Below are 12667 nucleotides of genomic sequence, written 5' to 3'. Positions count from 1 at the left end.
GAGTATTGCTTATAGTATTAGTGAAAAAGAAATGTGGTCCGAAAACCAAGGTAAACAAACCTACTTTCACTTCAAAAAAAAAAAAATACAGAACAAAATTTTAAAAGGGTGGACTGAGAAGTCTCTCTTCATATATAATGAACATTTATATTGTTTTGTTATTGAAAATTAGGTTTTAGAATTAATAATTTCATTTAATGTTTCATCCCATACCTTTAAGTTCATTGAACTGGAAAATGAAATCTAAAAAATTAGCCATCAAGCAGTTCAACTCCTTAACTGTATTTAAGCTTGAAAAGAGACTGTACTTTTAGAATGCTCAAATGATTGTACATTAATACAAATGAGAATATTTCTATTACAATCTTAATTGTCTAGCATCCAAAAAATGGTGTTCCACAAAATGTGAGAGAAAAATGGCATTCTCCTTAGGATGGTTAACCAAAACATTTGCATAAAATGTTGTAAGAGAGAAAGTGAAAGGTTAAATTATGGTGTGCTGTGTGGAGGAGCTAAAATGGAGGAATAGTACCAGGACCCTATGCTTGCCTCACCTCTCAAAACATTTAGATAAACATTAAATCATTCTGAACACCCATGAAATCAATCTGAGAACTGAAAGACCAAACTGCACAACCAAAGGAAGACATAAGCCAAATAGTGGAAGGTAGTAGGTGTGGAGATCTGATCTGGGGGCAAAAATAATTGTGGGTGCTGCAGTGGGGAGGGAGCCCTGATCACAGAGGGAGTGGGGGGAGAGAGAGAGAGGGAAGGGAAGGGAAGGGAAGGGAAGGGAAGGGAAGGGAAGGGAAGGGAAGGGAAAGGAGAATTTTCTTACTCTATTGGTGGGAATGTAAATTGGTATAGCAACTCTGGAAAAAGTATGGAGGTTCCTTCAAAATTTAAAAATGGAACAACCCTATGACCTAGCAATTGCACTACAAGGTATTTACCCAAAGGATGCAAAAATACTCATTCAAATGGGCACATGCACCCCAATGTTAATAGCAGTTTTAGCAACTATAGCTGAATTATGGAAAGAGCCCAAGTGTCCTTTGACTAATGAATAGACAAAGAAGACGTGGTGTATATGTATATTTGGGTATGTATACATATATGTGGTATGTGTGTATATATATGGGCACACACACACACACACACACACACACACACACACACTGGAATATTACTTAGCCATAAAAAATAATGAAATCTTGCCATTTGCAATGACCTGGATGGAGCTAGAGTGTATTATGCTAAGCCAAAAAAGTCAGAGAAAGACAAATACCGTATGATTTACCCATATGTGGAATTTAAGAAACAAAAGATGAACACAGGGGAAATTAAAAAAGAGAGAAGGAGGCAAACCTTAAGAGAGACCCTTAACCATACAGAACAAACTGAGGGTTGTTGGAGGGGAGGTAGGCAGGGCGATGGGCTAAATAAGTGATGGGTATTAAGGAGGGCAGTTGTTGTGATGAGAACTGAGTGTTATATGGAAGTAATGAATCACTAAATTCTACTCCTGAAACTAATATTACAATACATGTTAACTAATTAGAAGTTAAATAGGAAGTTGAAACATATATACATACATGCATAATTATAGTGTGCTAAGCAGGAGAGACCATCTAAATGATGAATATCCATTTACTACATTTAGCCTAGCCCTTACCTCAGTCAGGGCTCCAAGCAGAACCAAACAAGCCTGTATACATAAATACTGGTATGTCCATCTATAAAACATTTGCCCTTTATTATCAGCGTCACTTTAAATCACTTTAGAAGTCTATACTTTATTACAATTATATTATTTCTGTTCCTAAAATTGATATATCTTACTGTCTAGAATTGTCTTTAGAGTTTGTGAAACAATAAAAATTGTATTCACTGTTAATAAATATTCACCTTCATAGATTTGACCTTTGGAAATTAAAGAATGTCAAACAGATCCAAGTCTGAAGAAAGAGTGTGTAAACAAATTGGATAACAATACTGTTTGGGTCAAACATGAAACACTAGTTCTTTTATTCATTACTACTCGAGTTTCTGGAAAATGTTCCATAGAGGTTAGTCCAAATTTTTCTAATATTTAAAAATTTCAAACTCACCCCTGATCCTTCACAGTCAGTAAATGACCATGTTTCCCACTTCACTGAAAAGATGGAGGTTTATCAACTTCACTACCATTCATGTTAAGATTTATCTCATTCTGGGGTACCTGACTTTGGCTCAAGACATAATCTTGTGGTTGGTGGGTTCAAGTCCCATATTGGGCTCACTGCTGTCAGAGTGGAGCCTGCTTTGGATCCTCTGCCCCCTTCTCTCTGCCCATACCCTACTCACTCTCTCTCTCAAAAATAAATAAACATTTGTTTAAAAAATTATCTCATTCTATACTTCTACCCACTCTCCCAAAGTTAGCTTCATCTGTGTGTGTTTTTTAAGCATGATGCAAACTATACCATTTTCCTTTATAAATGGTTTGTTAGTACATTTGAAAAGAGACACACAATGCTTATAATTTAAAGTGATCCTAATCTGTAAACCCATAGAATAGGAATCACAGAAACCTGAGATATGCAAGTTGGAAGACTTCTTACATGGCCACTAATCTTATCCTCTTCTATAAATGATGAAGGAATTAAGTTCCAAAGAGAGTAAGTAGCTTACTTAAAGTCATAGCTAATTAGTGGAAAAGCTAAGATCAGATCTTACAACTATTTCTTCTCATTCTATACCCCCACTTTTTTTTTTTTTTTTTACTACTTTATACAGCCTCTTAAAATCACCCGGAATAAGAAAAGGCATGCAAGATAACCACTGGAAGACCATACATGTTTTCATTCTAAATGATGGTGATGAGAATAAAGCACTAAACACTGAAACATCTTTTTTATTATTTCAGGATTCCATTTCCCTTTATATATGCTTACAGAAAATTTTACCAGATAGATCATCATAATTTTCTAGTCTTGTGGCATCTAATCAAAGTGCCAGCAAAAAATTAAGAAGATTCTAAGATTTTCAAAGAGAATTTTATTTTTTTTATAAAATTTTTTTTTCAACGTTTATTTATTTTCTTTGGGACAGAGAGAGACAGAGCATGAACGGGGGAGGGGCAGAGAGAGAGGGAGACACAGAATCGGAAACAGGCTCCAGGCTCTGAGCCATCAGCCCAGAGCCCGACGCGGGGCTCGAACTCACGGACCGCGAGATCGTGACCTGGCTGAAGTCGGACGCTTAACCGACTGCGCCACCCAGGCGCCCCTTCAAAGAGAATTTTAAATGTGCTACTTAAAACAAGAACATTACAAATATAAATGTCTATTAAAAATTGTTCATTTTCTTCCACCAATAAAATGACAACTTTGCACAAACATTTTATGCCCAAACTCTGAAAATCCATTCCAGTAACCAAAAGAGCAAAGACATTTCTTCAGATGCCCTGAAGTAACTTCAGTAATATTCTATAATTTCTAGAGTGATAGCAAAAGTGATTATCTAATCTCCAAGGTAAGTCATAACTTTGAAGAGACAGCAATATGTAAGCACTTTATCTTGCTGTCAGAAGGCTGAAAACTAGAGTTTTTAGACCTATGTTTCAATCCTTCCCCCTGACACCAACAGGAGAGAAATACTATACTAACGCATCCTAGGGTCTAGAACAACAACAACAACAACAACAACAAAAATGCAACTTTTGGTAGAAACTAGTAAAACTGTAGTCATGCTTTCATGAAACAAGGAAAAGACAATCTGAAATCTAAATAAAATTAATATAGTCATAAAACTTATATTTATATAATTCATTAACGTACAAAGAAAGGAGCCATCAAATTCCACCAAACCTATATGAAGTAACAGAATCATTTAAAACTGGTAATTATAAAACTCCAAGAGGACAAGTCAAAGCATAGAGACAGAGAGAGAAAAAACCCTGTGTAATTCTGTTGCTATTTAATAGCACTGTCATTAAAGATCATAACAGATTGGACTAGCTAAACAATTCACAGTTCTCCAAGGGAGCTACCTATCGTAAAGGAGAATTGCAAGAAAGCGATGTGGGCAATGCATTTTGGTTGACTGCTTCAAACTATATCCTTCCAATAAACTAATTTTATTTCATTTATCAGTCTGGTAGAATACACCTAGTGTTTTTCTTCCATAATGAATTAAAAGTGATGAGGAGGCAACAGTAACAAACAGCCTTATCTTATCAGGAATGAAACCAATATTTTATGGTTATGTTTTCACCAAAAACATGCAGTACTACATAATGGAAAAAACATTTTTAAGTCTTCACATAAATAAATATAAAATATTTACTACGAATAAATCGTTAACTTAACAATTATGGTTTTACCTTCTTTGAAAATTCTGCTGCTTTCTGTTCACTTTCTTCAACTTTTGCCTTGTTCACACAAGAATCTATTAAGATTCACAAAAAAATATTAGAAATTATTGCATCAGATCTCTAGGTAAAAGATGGATACCAGCCTATAATTCTACCATGTAGACAATCATTTTTTATATCAATTGCTATTGAAGGTAAATTGACCTACACTACACATAAAATATAAGCTACCACATTTTTTTGCATACTAACTGAATTCAATGATAGTATTGATGAATCACAATGCCAAGCATCCAAGAATGTATTTGACAAAATCATCATCATTTTAGAGATATTCAATTATTTCCCAACTTTGACAATAATATAATTCTTTACTTTTTTTGCAGTTTACTATGGGTGGAGAGAAGACAAAGAATCTATTTTTAAAACTATTCGGGGCGCCTGGGTGGCTCAGTCAGTTAAGCATCTGACTTTGGCCCATCTCATGATCCTGGGCTTCATGGGTTCAAGCCCCATGTCGGTCTCTGCGCTGACACCTTGAAACCTGGAGTCTGCTTCAGATTCTGTGTCTCACTCTCTTTCTGCCCCTCCCCTGCTTGCACTCTGTCTCTATCCCCAAAATAAATAAACATTTTTAAAAAATTAAGACTATTAAGACTCTGGGGCGCCTGGGTGGTTCAGTCCCTTAAGTGTCCAACTTTGTCTCAGGTCATGACGTCAGCTGTGCTGACAGCTCAGAGCCTGGAGCCTGCTTCAGATTCTGTGTCTCCCTCCCTCTCTGCCCCTCCACTACTCATACTCGCTCGCTCTCTCAAAAATAAATAAAAATTAATTTAAAAAGACTATTAAGACTCAAAATTGCCTTTATATATTTTTATCTTTTCATGTTTATTTACTTTGAGAGAAAGTATGGGAGGGGCAGAGAGAGAGGGAAAGAAAGAATGCCAAGCAGATTCTGAACTGGGAGTGCAGAACTTGACACGGCACTCAAACTCATGACACTGTGAGATCATGACCTAAGCCGAGAGAAAGAGTTGGACATTTAACTTATTGAGCCACCCAGGTGCCCCTCAAAATGTCCTTTAAAGTAAGGCTAGAAGGGAGGACACTATAGCACTCATTAATTCAGGTTTTCTACAGAAAGATTTCACTTAACTGACTTCTGATCTGCAGCAAAATGTATTATGTAAATTAGGAAACAAACATTAAATTCCTCAGATCTAATCAAATATTCCAGAATATAAATAACTGAAGAACATCTTTTTGGAAATATTCTCATCATTACATATATAAGTGTACTCTGTATCTTGCCATTCCACACCTATTTACCTAAAAGAAATGAAAACATGTCTATTCCCATATATATATATATAAATGTTCATAGAAGCTTTACTTATACTAGCCAACCCAAATGTCCATCAATAATTAAATGTATACACAAATTGCAGTATATCCATATACTGGAATATTACTTGGTTGTAAAAAGGAATGAACAATTGATACATGCAATATAACAACATGAATGAATCTCAAAATAATTATGCTACATGAAAGAAGCCAGACAAAAAGACAGTACATGCAATATGTTTCTAGTTACATAAAATTAAAAAAAAAATCTATAGTAAGAAAAAACATATTAGTTATTCTTTCAGGATGGGGAGAGGTAGAGAGGCATGGGAAGGAGAGATAACAGAGAACATAGAAACAGAGATATTTATTATCTTGATTGTGATGATGGTTTTAAGTATACAAATATCAAAATTTATCAAATTATGTACTTAATAATAGATAGCTTTTCACATGTCAAGTACGCCTCAATAAAGTTGTTTTTTTTTTTTTTTTAAAGAACTGCGTATAGAGAACTAAGTTGGAAATTGGTAAATGATCAGAAAAAGAGGGGGTTGATCTGTGCTGTGCTTTCACTGGTTGGTAATGATCTTGATTTAAATTTCAATTGGAAGACATTAAGAGTTCTGGGCAAGAATTTGATTGAATTTATGAAAAATACTAGACTTACAGAATTGTGAAGGGACTCTATATTCCAAGTCCAGGTGACTTTAAAATAGAGATCCATAAATTTCCTAGAAGTTCTTGAAGCACCTGCTAATTTTTACATTTATGCACGTGTATGTGTATGTAGTGGTGGTGGTTCTAATGAAAGTTCCAAAGTATTCATCAGAAAAAGTCCTCTAACCATAAAATATTAAGAACCATGCAGATATTTGACTTATCTGAATTTACAGTGGATAAAACTGAAGCCTAGAAAAGTTAAATGGTTTGTTCACAATCAGAAGGATGACACATGGATGAGGTAATAATGGGTTTCTGAAGTTCTATCCTCTTTCGTTTGCTGCCTTTACCTCCCCCATCCCAATGTTAACAGTACACAACTGTAAGTACCTGGCACACAGTACACAAAAAAAACAAATGTCTATTGAACACTGAAAGATTTAGCCAAAATCAACAATACAATATGTGTGCCAAGCATGGTCCATAATAGATTATAAGGAAATACAAATATTTGGAAATATTGCCTTATAACTCTCTCAACAAAATATGAAATAAACTACTGAGTTTATCAAGCTCATTATCAAATATGCAGTGAGGTCAGCATTCACTTTAATTCTCAGGGAAGGTAAATTGGTGCCCACTTTCTCTAAAGCATATGGCCTTTCAAAGTTCATACCCTCAATTACAGGAATCAATTGTAAGGAAATTACAAGAAAAAGGCAAAATTTATACAAAGAATGTGCATAGCAGATTCATTTATTAATATGAAAACCTGAAAACAATCTAGAGGTACAGTAAGAAAGGACTGGTCAAGATGATCATGATACTCCATAAGATGGAATATTATACATATATTCAAAGTAAGAATTTGAAGGTTAACATGGAAAAATTCTCCTAATATGATGATCCACGAAAAATCAGCAGATAGATAGATAGATTAAAAAAAAAAGAGATATAAGAAAATGTACTCAGCTGAAAAGTGAGTAATGGTGGTGGAATGTACTGAGCTGAAAAGTGAGATCAGTGGTTCATTCTATCACTTACATAAACCTCTAGATTGCCTAGAATAAATGAGCACTGGTTTTAAAATCAGAAAATAAGGGGCACCTGGCTGGCTAAGTCAGGAAAGCATGTGACTCTTAATTTCGGGGTTCTAAATTCAAGCCCCACAGCAGGTGTAGAAATTACTTTAAAAAAATCTTTAGGGATGCCTGGGTGTTTCAGTCTGTTAAGCATCCAACTCTTGATTTCAGCTCAGGTCATGATCCTTTAGTTGTGGGATCAAGCCCTGCATTGGGCTCTATGCTGGCATTGCAAACCTGCTTGGTATTCTCTCTCCCTCTCTCTCTGCCCCTCCCCTGCCTGCTTGCACACTCTTTCTCAAAATAAATAAATTTATGCTAAGTGAAATAATTCAGGCAGGGAAAAACAGATATCATGATTTCATTCATATGTGGAATTTGAGAAACTTAACAGATGAACATAAGAGAAGGGAAGGAAAACTAAGCTAAAAACAGAAAAGGAGGCAAACCATAAGATATACTTAAATACACAGAACAAACTGAGGGTTGATGGGGAGACTGGAGGGTGGAGGGGTGGTTAAATGGGTGATGGGCATTAAGAAGGGCACTTTTCAGAATGAGTACTGGGTGTCATATGCAAGGGATGAATCACTGGGTTCTACTCCTGAAGCCAAGACTACACTGTATGTTAACTAACTTGAGAAAAAAAAAGAACCAGTATTACCAAAAGCATCACATAGAAGATACTTAATAAGTTTTAAAAAATAAATAAATGAATGATTAAATACATAAAAAATAAAAATTAAAATTAAATGAAACAAAAGCTTTAAAAATTAAAAAATAAAATTACCCATCTAAAAATCAGAAAATACATAATAATTAATAATAAAAAATTCATCTTTGAATATTACTATGAGTCTGCCTTGTGCTGTGGAGTGAAGAATTATAATTGGCATTCCATAGCTCTTGCTTTCTTCCTTTAAAGACAAGACAAATGAGTTCATGTTTTCTTGAAACTTAGCCAATAGTGATTTTGATTAGGTACAAAAACTGTTTAACTATGAGGTCATATAATGTAGCATATTTCACAAGAGATTTCACATCATCCTTCAGAGATTGTTTCAGAAAATACAGCTAACTAGTAGTCTAGGATGATATAAGTTCATTCCCTTAGCAACCCAATTACATGAGCATGATCACCTCAAATTCTTTTCTAGCTTTAAGGTCTATGAAAATATAAATTGATCTACTTTGACTGAATTAAAAGGTCTTGAGTTATTGAAGTCAGTATTTCTTTTCTCAAACTTGAACACTAATAACATAGCTATATTACTAATTAGACCCTATAATTGCACATGTGATTTCTATAACACCACTGATAAACCAACATAATCAAAGGTCTTTATAGTCATATTTCTAAAAGTAAAACATTCATCTATAATAATATAATGTTTTTTTTGGGGGGGGGGCACTGACTTTAAACTGAATTCAAGAGCATTAAAACTTATCGGGGCGCCTGGGTGGTTCGGTAGGTTAAGCGTCTGACTTCGGCTCAGGTCACGATCTTGCGGTCCGTGAGTTCGGGCCCCGCGTCGGGCTCTGTGCTGACTGCTCAGAGTCTGGACCCTGTTTCAGATTCTGTGTCTCCCTCTCTCTCTGCCCCTCCCCTGTTCATGCTCTGTCTCTCTGTCTCAAAAATAAGTAAACGTTAAAAAAAAATTTAAAAAAAAACTTATCAAATAGGTTAATATTTTCAATCACACAGGCAGAACCCTCATGATCATCATAATTAACAATTATAGTGATTGGGTACTCACAGACACAATGACTTACCAGATATTAATGAGGAACTTCAGTGAGAGCACTACCTTCCAAAACTATTATACAGAAGATAGTAAAACACAATCAAAGGACACTGAAGATAATATTACATACCTATCAGATGTGTGAAATCAATGTCTAATCTTTGCCTATACTTGAAATCTGGGTCCATACCACTGCAGTGCAGCACTATCTGTGAAACACACTCCTCAATTATCTTGTAATACTGTGGCCTGAAAAAGAAAGTATTCTTGAATATCTTTTCTACCTATACAAGTCAATTTTCTTACGAAGTGGTTCAGCATGATAAAAGTATGAGGTATTTTTCTAGCACTGCTAGAAGAAATCATTCTAGACATTACACCCTCTCTGGAGAAATATGCTTAACAATGGTCTGGACATTATAGTAAAAAACCCATCATGATGTAATTAACTGTGAACACGAGTGACTTAATACTTTAGTTTGTAAGGATTCATGGTTGTCATGCTTATCAACCTTATCTACTCACTTAAGTAATTGTTCCTAAAGTTAATGAAAACAAATGGCCTGTTAGTCCTACATCCATGGATACAGAAATGATTCCAGGCCTCCACAAGTTCTCAATTTCAATAAGGGATGAGTGTCTTGGCATTGACAAGGTACTGAATTTATCACAACACTTTGACTCAAGATTAGCTATAACAGCTTACAAAACTGGACTGAGCCACAATATTTAAAAGATCTAGTTCTATACATTTTTAAAAGATCCATTTTATAGAAGCATACACACTTAATATGCATGGCCATAGTCTGAATTTGTTCAAAGTGTCAAAGATTTCTAAACATATCCTAATTCTGTGATCTATCAAGGTAATTCTGGTCTTAAAAATGACTACTTGCATACTTCAAAAAATTTTAAAGGCACTTTTTACATTAAAATTTAAGGAAAATTTAGTATTTATCAGTGGGTAATAAATTCAACAGAGAAACATCAGAAAGAAATACTATCATAGACAAATTATGATATAAACATCCCTAAGATTAGTATGCTGATAACTAGCCAAGCCACTAAAAGTTTTCAAATGAAGCCAAACAGAGTCTAATTGCTCTTATATTTTTTTGTCATGTGGTTGGTCTCAAGACTCAGAATAAATAGTAATATATATTACACATCTGAGACTTTTTTCAAGTCATCATCAGTTTTAGGATAAATAATATTAGATTATAATCAGTCTAGTCAATGACTCTGGGTAAACAAGGAAAACACAACTGCTCTCTTTGAGGCCATGTTAATTATCTGTAAGTATAATAAAAGTGCTTGTCACATTTCTACCTCACATCGATGTTCTCAGGATGAAAAGGATGTCATATTAGAGTAACTTCTAATATATATTCAAAATTACTGGGGCGCCTGGGTGGCGCAGTCGGTTAAGCGTCCGACTTCAGCCAGGTCACGATCTCGCGGTCCGTGAGTTCGAGCCCCGCGTCGGGCTCTGGGCTGATGGCTCAGAGCCTGGAGCCTGTTTCAGATTCTGTGCCTCCCTCTCTCTCTGCCCCTCCCCTGTTCATGCTCTGTCTCTCTCTGTCCCAAAAATAAATAAACGTTGAAAAAAAAATTTAAAAAAACAAAATTACTGGGAAATGGATCGTCTCACAGAAATTATTTCCCCAAGTAACTGTATACCCATAGGTACAGTACCCTTTGAATTGCCACAACTTATTTTAGGCAACAACAATCATTTTAATTACCATCTTTTCTGCTTTAAGAAAACAGGATATAATTCAATATTTTAACCATTTTTTCTATGTCTCTGTACCATCTTGATACCCATCAGTAACTGTACTAGTCTGAACTATAATAGTTCTCCATGTGACTTTAGAACTGTCATCTTTGTTGCAACTATACCTGAATGCATGGTAGCTTGCCTCTACCCTTTAATCAAGCAAATTTTGAGAAATCAGAGAACCTAGGTTGCCAGAATTTCATGCATATTAGAGTATGAAGAACAACTAAGGGTGTCTTGAATAATTATATATAAGATCATGACCATCAGCTTATGGATAATTTCAGTCTCTCAGAAATCTTTCTCTAACTTTCTGGTTTTCAGATATATTTGTACTTACTAGACTCTACAGCTTCTAACTTTATTATTATCATAATCATTTATTTTGAAGAATTATAGTAATGGATATAAAGCTGAAATACCAGTATTATTTTCTTAGATAAGATCACATCTATTATTAAATAAATATTAGAAAGGAGAAACAACAGAAAAACCTTACTTATTAAAATGTACCAGAACTTAAAAGTTGCACCATAGACACCTCAGTGCTTACTCTGTGCTACCATTATCTAGCAAAGAAAATTCATCACAAGGTCAGTAAAATCTGTTGGGTTCTTTCTACTAAATGTCCTGTTGCTGGGGTATGAAGTTTTATAAGTAGATCCTTCTGGCCCAATTAAAAATAAATTAATGCCTTTTAAAAAATGTTTCTCAAAGTCACCAAAGTCTCATACACTATTTATGTATGTATATATGCCTCTACTACCTAGGATGCACTACATTATCAGTTTCCCTTAACTTAGTCAAATTCAAATCATACAAATACTAGTACTCTCAGAACTTCCTCTTACCTGATATAATAATCATTTCTGATGAGCAAAAAATGTTGTAGAATGGATAATAAGTAATTTTCAGCAGCAGTATCCTTCAACATGTTATACAGAAGATGATACACTTCATTCATATCAGTGGAATATAAGTAAAGGAAAAACACTAAAGTTCTTGATGAAAGTTTCACTCATAACAAAAGCAATTTCATCTTTTTTAAATATTGATTCACCATTTTATTTCCATTACTGTTTCTAAATCTTCAACTGCATGATCCAGTATTTTAAAATTTACATAAATAAATTAAATCTATGAAATCACTTTAATCTTTTAATGAGAGAAACAGACTTAAAAGAGCATTTCTAAAACCATTTAATCATCAAAACCTTAAGCAATTAGTTATCCATTATATTTTAAATTTGAGATGATAGCTGGTATGATTGAAACAGCAATGCCATTAGAGAAAATGGTTTACTCTTGATCTTCCTGTGGTTGTGATAGAGGGCCTATATTATTCACATAAGCCACTATCCCTCTATTTTCACTGACACATAATACAGACAGTAAAGGAGCATTCTGTGGACTGCTAAAATATCACAAACCAGTTTTATTTTATACTGATAAAACACTAACTGTGAAATTGTTACTGTCTGCATTTATTTGTATTTCATCATTTAATAAAAATGGAGAGTAAAGACAAAAGAACTTGAAACATACTTTTCTTAGGATATAAAAAGAGTGGTAAAAGTTTAGATTCTTCTAGTAAACTAGATAACAGATTTCAAAAATGGATTCACTTTTATAATAAAAGTGAGGACATAGAAACTTGATGTAAAAGAAAGGTAGAAAAGGAAATGTAATCTAA

The 12667-nt window shown here is 34.3% G+C and overlaps 1 protein-coding gene across 5 annotated transcripts in view; it reads right to left on the bottom strand.

Annotated features, from left to right (window-relative positions):
• The window catches only part of DIAPH2 (diaphanous related formin 2), a 995484-nt gene that overhangs the window by 714186 nt on the left and 268631 nt on the right, over nucleotides 1-12667 (bottom strand). For all 5 annotated transcript variants that reach the window (XM_045470691.1, XM_045470696.1, XM_045470695.1 and 2 more), the window contains 3 exons: nucleotides 11826-11942; nucleotides 9325-9443; nucleotides 4367-4431 (listed from right to left, as the gene is read on the bottom strand). In XM_045470691.1, the coding sequence (XP_045326647.1) occupies nucleotides 4367-4431; nucleotides 9325-9443; nucleotides 11826-11942 (301 nt within the window). The remainder of the gene's footprint in view (nucleotides 1-4366; nucleotides 4432-9324; nucleotides 9444-11825; nucleotides 11943-12667) is intronic.

This window comes from Leopardus geoffroyi, chromosome X, assembly GCF_018350155.1.
Source record: "Leopardus geoffroyi isolate Oge1 chromosome X, O.geoffroyi_Oge1_pat1.0, whole genome shotgun sequence".
NCBI classification, from domain to species: Eukaryota; Metazoa; Chordata; class Mammalia; order Carnivora; family Felidae; genus Leopardus; species Leopardus geoffroyi.
Note: the sequence above shows the minus strand (reverse complement) of the source record. Positions and strands in the feature narration are given on the sequence as shown.